The 13,633-nt window shown below is 39.3% G+C and overlaps 1 protein-coding gene across 1 annotated transcript in view; it reads left to right on the plus strand.

The window, feature by feature from the left end:
- ANKRD44 (ankyrin repeat domain 44) overlaps window positions 1-13,633 on the plus strand; it is a 342,805-nt gene that overhangs the window by 244,033 nt on the left and 85,139 nt on the right. The window contains exon 16 of the mRNA XM_049773177.1: window positions 1,416-1,527. Within this exon, the coding sequence (XP_049629134.1) occupies window positions 1,416-1,527 (112 nt within the window). The remainder of the gene's footprint in view (window positions 1-1,415; window positions 1,528-13,633) is intronic.

Below are 13,633 nucleotides of genomic sequence, written 5' to 3' on the forward strand. Positions count from 1 at the left end.
TCATCTCACCTGAAAGAATTTAGTTACTGAACTATTATTTGATTCAGTCACAGAGCTGGGCCATTTCTGTTGTAGGGTGGAGGGTGTGGTGTTGGGCTGCTGTAGTTTATGCAAAATGGAGAATCCCTCCCCAACATTCCCATTTGAAAAATGCCACAGAGATAACAACCCACACTGATGTATTTGGGAAGTATACGTGACCATTACTTTTTTTCTTTAGGTATCTTTTGAATGTAGAAAACTTATTAATATTCAGTAATCTTGATTATAGAAAAGATCTGGGCCTTGAGATGAGAAGGAAGAAACCACCTTAATTATTTTTTCTTGTATGTATTAAAATGACTATTTAAGATAAAATAAAGATAGTTATAAAAAACACACATACATGAACACCCAACTTCTAGTATATGAAACATCATTGTAATAGGATTGTTGAATGTTTTATTGCTTTATTTAAACACCATGGTTTACAAAATTGCTCAATGCATTTGTTTCTGCCATTTCATATTTCAATACCAATCCCACCACCAATGTAAATTTCTCTCCACCATTGTCCCCAGATTCCCACATATTCCCAATCCTATCCCCGTTGGAAGTTCTGAAGTAATTTACTTTATATTACTTGTTTATATACACGTGGTATTGGAATTATTGAAAAAAAAATAAAACCACCAAAAGAAAATTTGTGAAAATTATTATATTTCACAATGGGGTCATTAAGTCATTGTCTAAAGGCTTACTAAGTTGTTTGTTGCTAACTGATTACTCTGTTAATGGCTTTGTTTGTTAGCCTTGGGTAGCTTCTCTGCTACTTTGATATCTAATTTGGTATGTTCCTACAAAGTGTCATTATTGAAAAATTTGAAGTGGCACATGGCCCAGGAATTCCAAGTTCTGTGGCTGATAGGATGGGTTGTGTCTGTGGCTGCCAGGAAAGAAGAGCAGAAGGAGGTTACCTGCATTCACTCTGACAAAACCTTAGAGATCTCAATCCTAATACCAGCCTATCTAGATCTTTGGTTTATTAGGCATCTCTGCAGGGATCAGTGGTAAAGAAGTAAAGTTGGGCTATTGGCATGGTGGTGATTATGGATTGTGGGTGCTCAGGTTTCAGCAGGGTGGGGGCTTGACTTGTCTCTCCTCCTAAGAGTGCAGCTACAAGACCCCCATGTCCCCATGATTTTTCATGGCTTGGCATTTCTTTCAAAAATAATTTGAGTCTGGGGTTGGGAAAAAAAATAATGTGAGTCTATGAAAATGGCTGATAAGCAGACATGGCAGCCTGTTGTGGAATTTTTAAAGAAATACTTAAACCCACAAAAGTGTTTTGTGAAATATAAGAGGAGGAAATTTATGTTAATTATCCCTTTTGGTTCAGAGATATTTTCCAAAATAATACTTCTTTCTATTTACAGATGTCTAGAGTTTCTACTTCAAAATGATGCAAATCCATCTATCCGGGACAAGGAAGGTTACAATAGCATACATTATGCTGCTGCCTATGGCCACAGGCAATGTCTGGAATTGGTAAGTGGTTCTGTATTGTTTTCTCTAACACACACATGCACCTCTCCTTGAAAAGGCTAATATTCATTTGGCAATGCCCTCACTGCCTCCCTGAGTCCAGTAGGAACTGCTTTGAAGATATTTTATAATATGAGATAAATTGTTGTACTTTAGGATATGTTGATTTTTGTTTCCTTTCTCTCCATCCTAATGTCAGAGCTGACTCTAGCTCTTTTTCATGTCAACTTAGTCTGGGGATGCTTGACCTGTGTTTTAGAACAGCTTGTATTTTAAAGATCATGGAAGGTATTCAGTAAATTTTCTGTATATATCTATGGACAATTTAGCTTCTGCGTATTCAATAATAGTGCTGTAAAAGGTCTTACATGATTGTTAGAATATTGGTTTGTCACAGTCATACATTTGTAGTTCGGGGTAGGGGAGATGCAGCAGTACAATAACAGAATTTACTATAATTTGTAAATCACCCAAAATGACTAAGAAACCTATAATGATTAAATAACATCTGGGAGTTTGAAGTCTGAAACTCCTCTGTTGGTATTGATCACAAGACACCAACTCAAAGGCCCACAATGACTGGAAATGTAAAGTAAACATGGAAATTTACTTAGTATATAACAGGGAGTGGTAGATATTATAACAAACAGAGAGGGTAAAATAGCTGAACGCATTTCAGTGGATTGAGATGGTAATGCTAGATTTACAGGGTTCCAGAGAAGCTAGCAACTTAGAATTTATATGAAATTTCTTATTTAGTAAATACTAGGTAAGAATTCAGAGAAATAATATAGTGAGTAGGGTACTTACTTACCTTGCAAATGGCCAACCCATCTAGTCTGTACCCTATTAGGTTCCTCCAAGCTCAGAAGTGATCATTGAGTTCAGAAGCAGGAATAATCCCTGAGCACCAATAGTTAATGGTCCCAAAAACAAAAACAAGCAAATAAAAACAAAAATAACTACTGGATTGTCTAGGAAAAAATATATGAGTTATGCCAAACTCTGCCTACATGAATTTGCCATTTGTCATTTTCTCATCATCATCTGTGGTTCAGCTTTGCCAAGATACACCAAGTATCGCAAGCTCACTCTCTCTGATAGTTTTGGTACCAGGCTTTGATTGGTGGAACTCCAGCTCATTTTCTTTTTTTTTTTTTTTTTGGTTTTTGGCCACCCCGGCATTGCTCAGGGGTTACTCCTGGCTGTCTGCTCAGAAATAGCTCCTGGCACGCACGGGGGACCACATGGGACACCGGGATTCGAACCAACCACCTTTGGTCCTGGATCGGCTGCTTGCAAGGCAAACACCGCTGTGCTATCTCTCCGGGCCCTCCAGCTCATTTTCTATTCTCTTGACTTTTCCATTACTTGAAAGTGTGTTTGGTGTCCTGCTTAAACTTTATCTGCTTCCTAGCAATTTTGTTAGCTCCTACTTACAGAAGAAGACCCCAGCCACTTCCTTCCTTTGGGCTATGCTGATTTTCTATAGTCTCTACTTAACATCATTCTTCCTATATTTTATTTTACTAATAATTTTTAAAAATATTCATAATGGTCACCTATTTTGGATATAAAAAAGTGATAGTGCTTTCTCTAGTGTGTCATTTTGTAGTGTTATTGGCCAAGAGTACCAGTTTTCATCAGTCTTTCCTAACATTGCCAAGTTGTCTTTGCTGAGGTTCTTATAAAAGTAAAGACTTGACCTTGGGAAGGTGACATTTCACTCCTCTAGTTTTGATTTTTTTTTCATTTTAATCCTCTTCCAGGGACTGAATAACACATCATACAAAAAGTTATTGACCTAACCCCACAAAAATCTATTCTGTCTTTCTGATCCTCTAGCTCAAGAATTAGGAAGGACTTAGTTGCATGGTTCTGTTAAAAGTTTCCTAGGAGATTATAGGCCCTGGCTGGGCTGGCATAATATCAGAGGTTTCTACATTAAAATGTAAATCATCTGGATGGGAAGGTTTGAAGTTAGCCTCTCTAATTTCTCCATGCCTTTTACTCCAGTGGGATGATTTTAGGTAACTGGATACTGTACATGGTATCTTGGAAATTCAATGGCCTCTGCCTTGATAGAGAGTGGGGGAAGAGCGAGAAAGAGAAAAAGACTATCTTGCTTTTAATACACTTGGACTCACCACTTCTATAGGTTCTTTATTTTACTATGTCCTGTATTATTTGCCTCCCTTCTCGTTTGTAGATTTTTTCATTGTCATTGTTGTGCTGGGGTTGCATCCTTGAGTCTGACACTTAGGATCATGCTTGCAGAGCCAGACTTTGTAATTAGTGAAGTGGAGGAAGTTATGAGGATCAAATTCTTGGTCTTTGGCATACACAGAGGTATCGAGACTCAGGAGGCCTGTAACTTCTCATTGAAGTCACAAGGTTCAGACAAGTGAAGGAAGCTCTATCTTTCAAAGAAAGAAATGTCAGAGAGTTAGTGGATATATTTTATCACTACTTAGTTCCAAGGAAGGTGCAAGTAGCCAGTACTTTCATGGCATATAAAAGTAATTTTGATATAAAATTCCAGGTCTCTCCAGGGCAATTTCTTCACCTCCAAAGCCAAATCACAGCAGCGCATGCAAGGATGTGCAAAGCCATTGTACTGGTTAGTGAAAGGGTGGTACCATAAATCAGGATTAGTTCTTTTTTTCCCAAAACCATTTGCTACAGCTTGCACTGTGGACTAAACAAAGCTATGCCATCACTGAGTTTTTTAAACCATAGTACTCACATACAGTGGGTTTACTTAAAGCCTAGGTAGTCTCACTGCTACTTTTTGTTTTTGTTTTTGTTTTTATTTTTTTGGGGCCACACCCATTTGATGCTCAGGGGTTACTCCTGGCCAAGCGCTCAGAAATTGCCCCTGGCTTGGGGGGACCATATGGAACGCAGGGGGATCAAACCGCGGTGGCGGTCCTTCCTTGGCTAGCGCTTGCAAGGCAGACACCTTACCTTTAGCGCCACCTCAACGGCCCCTCACTGCTACTTCTTAACCAGTTTTGCTATGGAAGTTGACTGAGACCTAATAGGAAACATGGACTGTTGTTTGGTTCTAGCATGAGAAAGATGTCTCACAAATTTGGTGTGTGATAATCAGTGGTAGTATATATCACCATTCTTTGCTTCTTTAAAGCCTACCTTCCAAATAGACTAAATTGATTGCAATCACATATCTTTAATTTTTTTCTGTGAAAACAACCTTATCATTGAGCATATGGATGTTTATTGTAGTGTTATTTTAGTCTTAATACATACTGTTGTTAAAGTACTTTGATGAATTATGTTTAACTTTTCAGAGTCATTACTTCTGTTGTCTAAAGAAAGTGTTTTTTTGTCCTTAAAAAAATTTTACACATCCTATCTGATAATAAAATGATTTTTTTAATTAGGTTAGCATTAAGTTTGCCTATAAGATCTACAATGGTTATTGTTTTTGAGAATTACAGGCTATTCAAAAGCAAGTAAGGGAAAGGCATTATCTTTAAACAATCTTAAATTTTAGTGCCATCTGGAAAAGAATAGATTACGAATCTAAATGGGTGGAAGTGTCATCACTACTGATTTGCAGGAGAATCCCCAGGTATGAGGGTAGTACCTATAGTTTATTGGTAACAGAAATTGATAGCTAGAAATTTTCCTCTTTTTTTTTTAAACTGCTGGGGAGGGTTGGAATAAAGGAATTCTAGAAGCTCATCTTTCCAAAATTTTCCTCTTTTTTCCCCTGAATTGTTATAGTTAGATGAAAAGTTGTATTTTAATGTTGTAATGCATCCTGATTTCATCTTGGATATGTTTCACTCTAGGTTAACTCTCCAAGCAGGCTGTGGCTACTTCTCTAACCTACCTCCTTATAATCTAAACAAGACCCACCCTTAAGCTTTCCTCTAGGAGTGGCATCACAGAAACATACTGCCAGCATCTTCCTACTGCCTCAACAACTGGGAATGGATTAGGAAATGGAATGGGTAGTTATGAAATGCTGTGAGAGGAGTGGGATTGAGAAAAGACCCGATTTTTATATTTTATGGCATGGATGAGGAGAGAGTATACTGGGGATCCAACTCGGGAGTTCCTAAATGTGAGGCAGGTACTCTACCATTGAAAGTCCCTTTCTTGTACAAGACATATTATTTTTAAAGTTCTATTTATGCTATATCTTTATGTTCTTTAAGACTATAAGACATGAAGACTATCTTCATGTTCTTTAAAACAATTAAGACTTGTATTTCTTTGAATTCTTAATGTTTAAAAAGAACAAGTAATCAGACTACCCAGAAGCTAATATTTTTTCCATTTATTAACAGATGGTAATTTATTTAATGGTCATTTAAGTTGTTAGGTAATGTGGTTACAATGAGTAATATTGCAAATAACATGAGAGTGCAGGAGATATTTCTTCAACATATTAAATTTGTTTCTTTTTTGAAAAACATACTCAGAACTTGAATATAAATACTCAGAACTGAGTGGATACATTCTTTTCTTTTAATATAATTTTTATTTTGATCGTAGTGGTTTACATATTGTTGACAATAATATTACAGGTACATATTTACATAAAATTAGGGGGGTTCCCATAACCGATTTGTCTTCCCTACACCTCCATGTTTGTCCTACCTCCCATATCCTCCTCCCTTACCCCCGGGGCTGCGAGAGTATGTGGTCCCCTCTGTACCTAGCTTACTACTTAGTAATCTTGGTTTTGGTGCCTCCCTTATTTCCCCCTCTAACTGGGAGGAAGGACTATATTGTTCAAGTTATGTGGTTTTATTTGAAGAAGAGAAAAGTAATAAACTGGGGTAAAAGTTTAATATGCCGAAAATGGGCGGAATCCTTCTAGGGGCTCTCATCGTCGGTTTGAGAGATGAAGGAGAAAAAGAAGGTGAAACACCCCAACAGTACAAAAAGAAGTGTCAAATATCCAGTGAGCACTCCAGTGATAATGATAGGCACCGCAAAAAAAGCCATGGTCTTGAGTCTAAAAACATGGCAGAGCACTTGTTCTCTCTATGCTGCTGTTTCTACTGTTGCTGGTTTCTTTGTGTTATAATGTATAGTCAAGAGTTTGTGTTGTACCTTTTTCATGTATTTTGGGCACTGCTCCCGAGTATACATTGAGTATTACCGTGTTTGGAGTTTCTACCCTGTTATACCCTGTTATTTGATTGTTGAGTATTAGTTGTATATAAGGTGTATGTTCTAAGTGCTTCAGAATAGTGCTATCATTCTATGTTTATCTTTTGTCTTCTGACTTACTTCGTTTAACATAATATGTTCTAGGTCCATCCATGTTGCTGCAAAGTCTGTGATTGTATCATTTCTGACTGCCATGTAGTATTCCATTGTGTATAAATACCACATCTTAATGATCCATTCATCTGTTGTTGGACATCTAGGTTGGTTCCAAGACTTGGCTATTAAACTGAGTGCTGCAATAAATAGTGGGGTGCACATGTATTTTGGAATGAATGTCCTTCCAACTTGGGGGTATATACCTACAAAAGCAATTGCTGGGTCAAATGGCAGCTCAATTCTGAGTTCTTTGAGCACTCTCCAGACTGTTCTCCATAGGTGTTGGACTAGGGGGCATTCCTACCAGCAGTGGATGAGAGAGCTTTTCATACCACATCCCCACCAACAGAGGTTGTCCCCATTATTTTTGATGTGAGCCATCCTCACTGGTGTAAGGTGGTATCTCATTGTTGTCTTGATTTGGATCTCCCTGATGATGAGTGAAGGTGAGCCATGTTTTCATGTGTTTGTTGGCCATCCTTCTGTCTTCCTTCGAGAAGTGTCTATTCATTTCATCTCCCCATTTTTTATGGCTTTGTTTGGTTTTGGGGGGGCTCAGCTTTCTGAGTGCTTTGTATGTTCTAGATATCAGCTCTTTATCTGATATGTCGAGTGAAAAGATTTTTTTTCCCATTCTGTTAACTGTCTTCTTGCATTAAGTAAGGTTTCTTTTGCCATGCAGAAGCTTTTTAGTTTGATGTAGTCCCATTTGTTTATGTTTGACGCTAAAGTTCTTGGCTTTGGTGCTCCATCTTCAAAGACCTTTTTGATATATAGGTCTTCGAGTGTTCTGCCTATTTTATTCTCGATAAACTTTATAGATTTGGGTCTGATTTCAAGGTCTTTGATCCAGTTTGAGTTGACTTTTGTATAAGGAGTGAGGTATGGGTCAATTTTCACTTTCGTACATGTGGTTTTCCATTTGTACCAACACCATTTGTTGAATAGACTTTCTTTGTTCCATTTCAAGTTCTTGCCTCTTTTATCAAATATTAGTTGGCTGTATATCTGGGGTTGTTTGTCTGGGAATTCCGTTCTGACCCACTGGTCTGAGGTCCTGTCTCTGTTCCAGTACCATGCTGTTTTGATCACTCTGACTTTATAGTATAGTTTCAAGTTAGGTACGGAGATGCCACCCACCTTCTTGTTTTTCAGTATGTGTTTGGCTATCCTGGGTCTTTTGTGGTTCCAGATGAATTTTGTGGTTGATTGTTCTAATTCTTTAAAGAATGGTGTCTGAATTTGGATAGGGATTGCATTAAATCTATATAGTAGTTTGGGTAGGATAGTCATTTTGACTATGTTAATTCTTCCTATCCATGAGCATGGGATGTTCTTCCATTTCTTTAGATCCTCTTCAATTTCTTTCTGAAGTGTTTTGAAGTTTCCCTGGTATAAGTCTTTCACTTCCCTTGTAAGGCTGATTCCTAGGTACCTGATATTTTTTGATACTATTTTAAATGGAATTGTATTTTTAATCTCTCTCTCCTGGACTTCGTTGTTTGTGTATAGAAACGCTACTATCTTTTGTGTATTGACTTTGTATCCAGCCACTTTGCTGTATTGGTTAATTGTTTCTAGGAGTTTTACTGTGGACTCTTTAGAGTTTTCGATGTGTATCATCATATCATCTGCAAATAAAGATAGTTTGGATTTGAATCCCAATTTGGATTCCTTTGATTTTCTTCTCTTGTCGGATTGCTATTGCTAGGACTTCTAAGGTTATATTGAATAAGAGTGGAGAAAGTGGACAGCCTTGCCTAGTTCCTGACCTTAGTGGGAATGCTTCTAGCTTCTCGCCATTAAGTATAATGTTGGCTATAGGCTTTTTATAGATAGCTGTGACTATCTTGAGGAAGGTTCCTTCTAATCCTATTTTGCTGAGTGTCTTTAACATGAAAGGGTGTTGGATTTTGTCAAACGCTTTCTCTGCATCGATTGATATGATCATGTGTTTTTGTCTTTCTTGTTGTTGATGTGATGTATAATGTTGATTGATTTGCATATATTGAACCAACCTTGCATTCCTGGTATAAAACCCACTTGGTCATGATCTTTGATCTTTTTGATGAAGTGCTGGATTCGATTTGCTAAGATTTTGTTGAGTATCTTTGCATCTATGTTCATTAGTGAGATTGGTCTGTAGTTTTCTTTCTTGGTGGTGTCTTTGCCATCTTTGGGAATGAGTGTGATATTAGCCTCATAGAAGGAGTTAGGGAGGATTCCTGTATTTTTTTTTCTATGGTTTGGAAGAGCCTATGGAAAAGTGGTAGTAGGTCTTCTTGGAATGTTTGGTAGAATTCACCTGTAAATTCATCTGGGCCTGGACTTTTTTTTATAGGGAGTTTCTTAATTATGTCTTCAATTTTCTCTGAGGTGATTGGTCTGTTTAGGCTTTCTAGTTCTTCCTTTTCCAGTCTCGGAAGATGGTATTTTTTCAAGAATCTGTCAATTTCTACTGGGTTCTCTAGCTAGCTGAGTAAAGTTGTTCAAAGTATGATCTCATGATATGTTGTATTTCTTGGGGTTTTGTTGTAATCTCTCCCCTTTCGTTTGTGATCCTACTTATTTGGGTGTTTTCCCTCTTTTTTTTTTTTTTGGTGAGTTTTGCCAGTGGTTTGTCTATCTTGTTTATTTTTTCGAAAAACCAACTCCTGGTCTCATTGATTTTTTATATTGTTTTCTTAGTTTCTATGTTGTTTATTTCTGCTCTGGTTTTTATTATTTCTTGCCTTCTGGTTGTGGTTGGATTTCTCTGCTGCTGTTGTTCTAATTCCTTGAGGTGATCCTTTAAACTGTTGATTTTGTCATTTTCCTGTTTCTTGACATAGGCCTGTATTGCTATGAGTTTCTTGATAATTACTGCTTTTATTGTGTCCCACAAATTTTGACAAGTTGTCTCTTCATTATCATTTGTCTCAAGGAATCTTTTTATTTCTTCCTTGAGTTGTTCTTTGATCCAGCTGTTGTTGAGCAGCATGTTGTTTAATCTCCAGGTATTAGTTTTTCTCCATTGCTTCTTGAAGTCAATTTTGACCTCTGTTGCATAGTGATCTGATAGGGTACTTCTAATGATCCTTACATTTGTGGTCTTATATAGGTTGGCTTTGTATCCTAAGACATGGTCTATTCTGGAGAAGGTTCCATGTGGGCTTGAGAAGAATGTGTATTCTGCTTTCTGGGGATGTAGGGCTCTATCTAAGTCTATTAGCCCTAGATCTTCTGATTTTTTATTTAGAGCTCTTATTTCTTTGCTATTTTTCTGTTTGGTGGATCTGTTCAGTGGTGATAGTGAAGTATTGAGGTCCCCTATTATCACATTTCCCTTCATGTGTTTCTCCAGGTTTGTGAGCAGTTGCCTCACATATTTTGCTGGCTCTACATTAGGTGCATAGATATTGACCAGGGTTAGTACTTCTTGATCTAATGTTCCCCTGATCAGTAAGTAGTGACCCTCTTTGTCTCTGATCACTTTCTTGAGATTGAATGCAATTTGGTCTGATATAAGAATGGCTGTCCCTGCTCTTTTTTGTTTTCTATTGGCCTGAATAATTACTTTTCATCCTTTTATTCTGAGCCTGTGCTTATCTTGTAGTTGTAGGTGTGTTTCTTGCAGACAGCAGAAGTCCGGTTTATTTTTCCTAATCCAGTTCTCTACAATGTGTCTTTTAATTGGAGAGTTTAGTTCATTAACATTTAGGGAGATTATTAAGAGAGAGGACTGTTGTGCAGTTGTGTTGTGTGGAGTGGTTGTTGTTACAATCGGGGGTTTAGATTGTGTATTTCGTCTCTGAGTAGGTCGTTTAGGATCAGCTTTGTTTGCACAAATAGTTCTAGTTCGTTCTTTTTTGAGAATGTTTTTAGTCTGCCCTCCCATATGAATGATAGTTTTGCTGGGTATTGGGCCCTAGGTTGAAAATTTTTTTTATTCAGTTGGTTTTTTTTTTGGGTTTTTTTTTTTTTTTTTTTGGTTTTTGGGCCACACCCTGTGCTGCTCAGGAGTTACTCCTGGCTTCGCGCTCAGAAGTTGCTCCTGGCTTCTTGGGGGACCATATGGGACACCGGGGGATCGAACCGCGGTCCGTCCTAGGCTAGCGCAGGCAAGGCAGGCACCTTACCTCCAGCGCCACCGCCTGGCCCCTTATTCAGTTGTTTAAATATGTCATTCCACTGTCTTCTTGCTTGAATTATTTCAAATGGGAGATCTGGTTTGATTCTTATGTCCATTCTTTTGTACTTGAGGGTTTTTTCCTTCCTTGTTGCTTTAAGGAGTTCCTCTTTCTCTTTGGGTTTTTTTTTTTGTTTGTTTGTTTTTGTTTTTTGCCATTTGGATTACTATATGTCTTGGTGTTGGCTTATTAGGGTCTATTTTATTAGGGACTCTCTTCATTTCCTGGATTTGCACTGAAGTTTCTTAACAGAGAGTGGGAAAGTTCTCTGCTATCATTTTCCTGACTACTTGTTTTTCCCCTTTCCCTATTTCCTCCCCTTCTGGTATACCCACAATTCTTAGATTGTTTCTTTTGTCCTTGTTCATTAGATACTGGATGTTTCCTTCCAGTGCTTTGCCTTTTATTTCTTTGTTGGTTTCTTGATCATTTCTTGTTGCAGTTTTCCTTAGAGTTCCTCAATGTGCTTCTCCAACTCTGTGTTCTGCTCGTAAGGCTTGTCACTTTGTCTTTTAATTCCTTCAATTCTTTTTGTATGGAATATCTTATGTTCTTTAGCATTTCTTTTTTAATTTGGCTGATTTGTTCATCCATAGATTTCTTATACTCGGTAGCTAGCGTTTCTTTCATTTCTTTTATCAATTCTTGCATTTCCTTCCTCATGGCTGCTTTAGGTCTCCTTCCTATGGATCTGTGCATTTTGGTGGACTTGGAAACTTGCTAGGGTTTGTCTCCGTATTACCAGATATTAGGGTTCTCCTTGATTTACCCATATTTCTTTGCATTTATTGGTGTGCTTTGGAGTGCTGTGCCTTCTAAATTCAGCCTGCTTTGGTCCCCTGTGGCATGGGGATGGTCCCCTCCCTGAGGGTGGTTCTAGAGGGGGCTGTTGGGTGAGCTCGCTGAGGTCTGGCTCCTCCTTGCTCTTTATGTGGCCTAATCCATTGCTTTTCCTTTTTGTTGTCCACTAGTGCAGGTCCTCTTCTGGCCACAATGGTGGAGGGCACTGTTGAGCCTAGCTCTTTCTCCCCCAAGTTTGCTACCTGGAGGTCAGCCTTCCTTCAGTGGGTCTTGTCAATTTTCTTCTCCTTATTCCTCTCAGCCGGTGCAGTTTCACTCCTGGCCACAATGGTTGCGGGCGCTGTTGAGCCTAGCTCTCTATTCTCCCTGCTCTCTCTGGAAGTCAATGGAGCTCTGCCCCCTTCGAGGCTCAGCAGAAGAAATTCCCTCAGCCAAACCCTGCCGGCTGCTGCCCTCAGCCCTTGGGGATTCCCAGGTCCACCCCAAGGCTCAGGGGGGTAGGCTGCTCTAGGTCACCCAAAGGTCCAGGTGGCTGGCCCAATCTCACCCAGTCTATTGGTCCTAGCCTGTCCCAGTGGTGCAGAGTGGGTCAGGTGCAGGGTTCTCCTCACCCCTCCTGCATTCCACTCAGGCTTGGGGTCCCTGGGGCGGGTTGCTTGGGGTGCCGAGGCAGCCCCGGGTCTAGGGCGCCCATGTGGGGGCAAGGGACTCACCCAGTCCACTCTGCTGGGGCTTGGGGTCCCTGGGGCGCGTTGCTTGGGGTGCCGGGGCAGCTGCGGGTCTAGGGTGCCCACGTGGGGGGAAGGGACTCACCCAGTCCGCTCTCCACTCAGACTTGGGGTCCCTGGGGCGAGTTGCTTGGGGTGCGGGTCTAGGGCACCCAGGTGGGGGGAAGGGACTCACCCAGTCCTCTGGGGCTTGGGGTCCCTCAGAAGCTAATTTTAAGATCTGTTGTTTCTACATCAAAGATCTCGCCCTTCACAACACAAATACTTCAGTTTTCTTTGAGGGGGTGGGGTGTCCTTCTTTTAGAAAATAGTTCTCATGGGAGATGATAGAATCATACCAGTCAAATGGATGTTTCTGGGAGAGTGGAATACTTATTTGAACCTTCTTAGCAGGAATTATTCAGGGAGCTCTTTCTTGTCATCCCATTTTTTGGCCTATATTGATCTGCAAAAAGAAAGTAGAATAAATGAGACTTTATGATCTTTGAGTCTTTCTTATAAGATCAGAACCTTTGTCTATTGGGAGTTGGAGTAGGATTAGAACTGCTGGGAGGTCATCAGAGCTAAGTGATTGAAGAGGTTGGTAAAAATTCCTTCACTTTGGCTATTACCATGTGAATATCATTATCGTTAAATGTCTATCATTAATGTTGATGTATTTATAATTTTACTTACTGTATTTTCGGTGTATAGATGACTTTTCAAACAAAAAAAGGTCAACCAAAAATCGGGGGTCATCTTGTACACCAAGAATATCCTGAAAAATGTTTCAATATGCCGCTAAACGAAAATTTTCTGAACATTGCCACAAAACGAATTTTGCAACTCGATCCTGCATCAATCACAGCAAGGCTGCTTGGACCGCCTCTCTAACTCAGCAATCCAAGCAGGCTTTTTATGCATGCAAATTAGACAGTGTTTTGGACCCGAATCTACACTGCTCAGATTGGCCAGAGTCAGAGAGGAAGTCTCTTACAGTATAACCTTTGGACCTTTGCTTGTTGTGATTGGCTCACTGTGGTACATACAGTTGCAGCACAGGAATGTTCTGTCTGATACATCGAATATAGGCCTAAACCTATGTTATAACTACAAAATTAGGGG

Source organism: Suncus etruscus, chromosome 5 (genome assembly GCF_024139225.1).
Source record: "Suncus etruscus isolate mSunEtr1 chromosome 5, mSunEtr1.pri.cur, whole genome shotgun sequence".
Taxonomy (NCBI): domain Eukaryota; kingdom Metazoa; phylum Chordata; class Mammalia; order Eulipotyphla; family Soricidae; genus Suncus; species Suncus etruscus.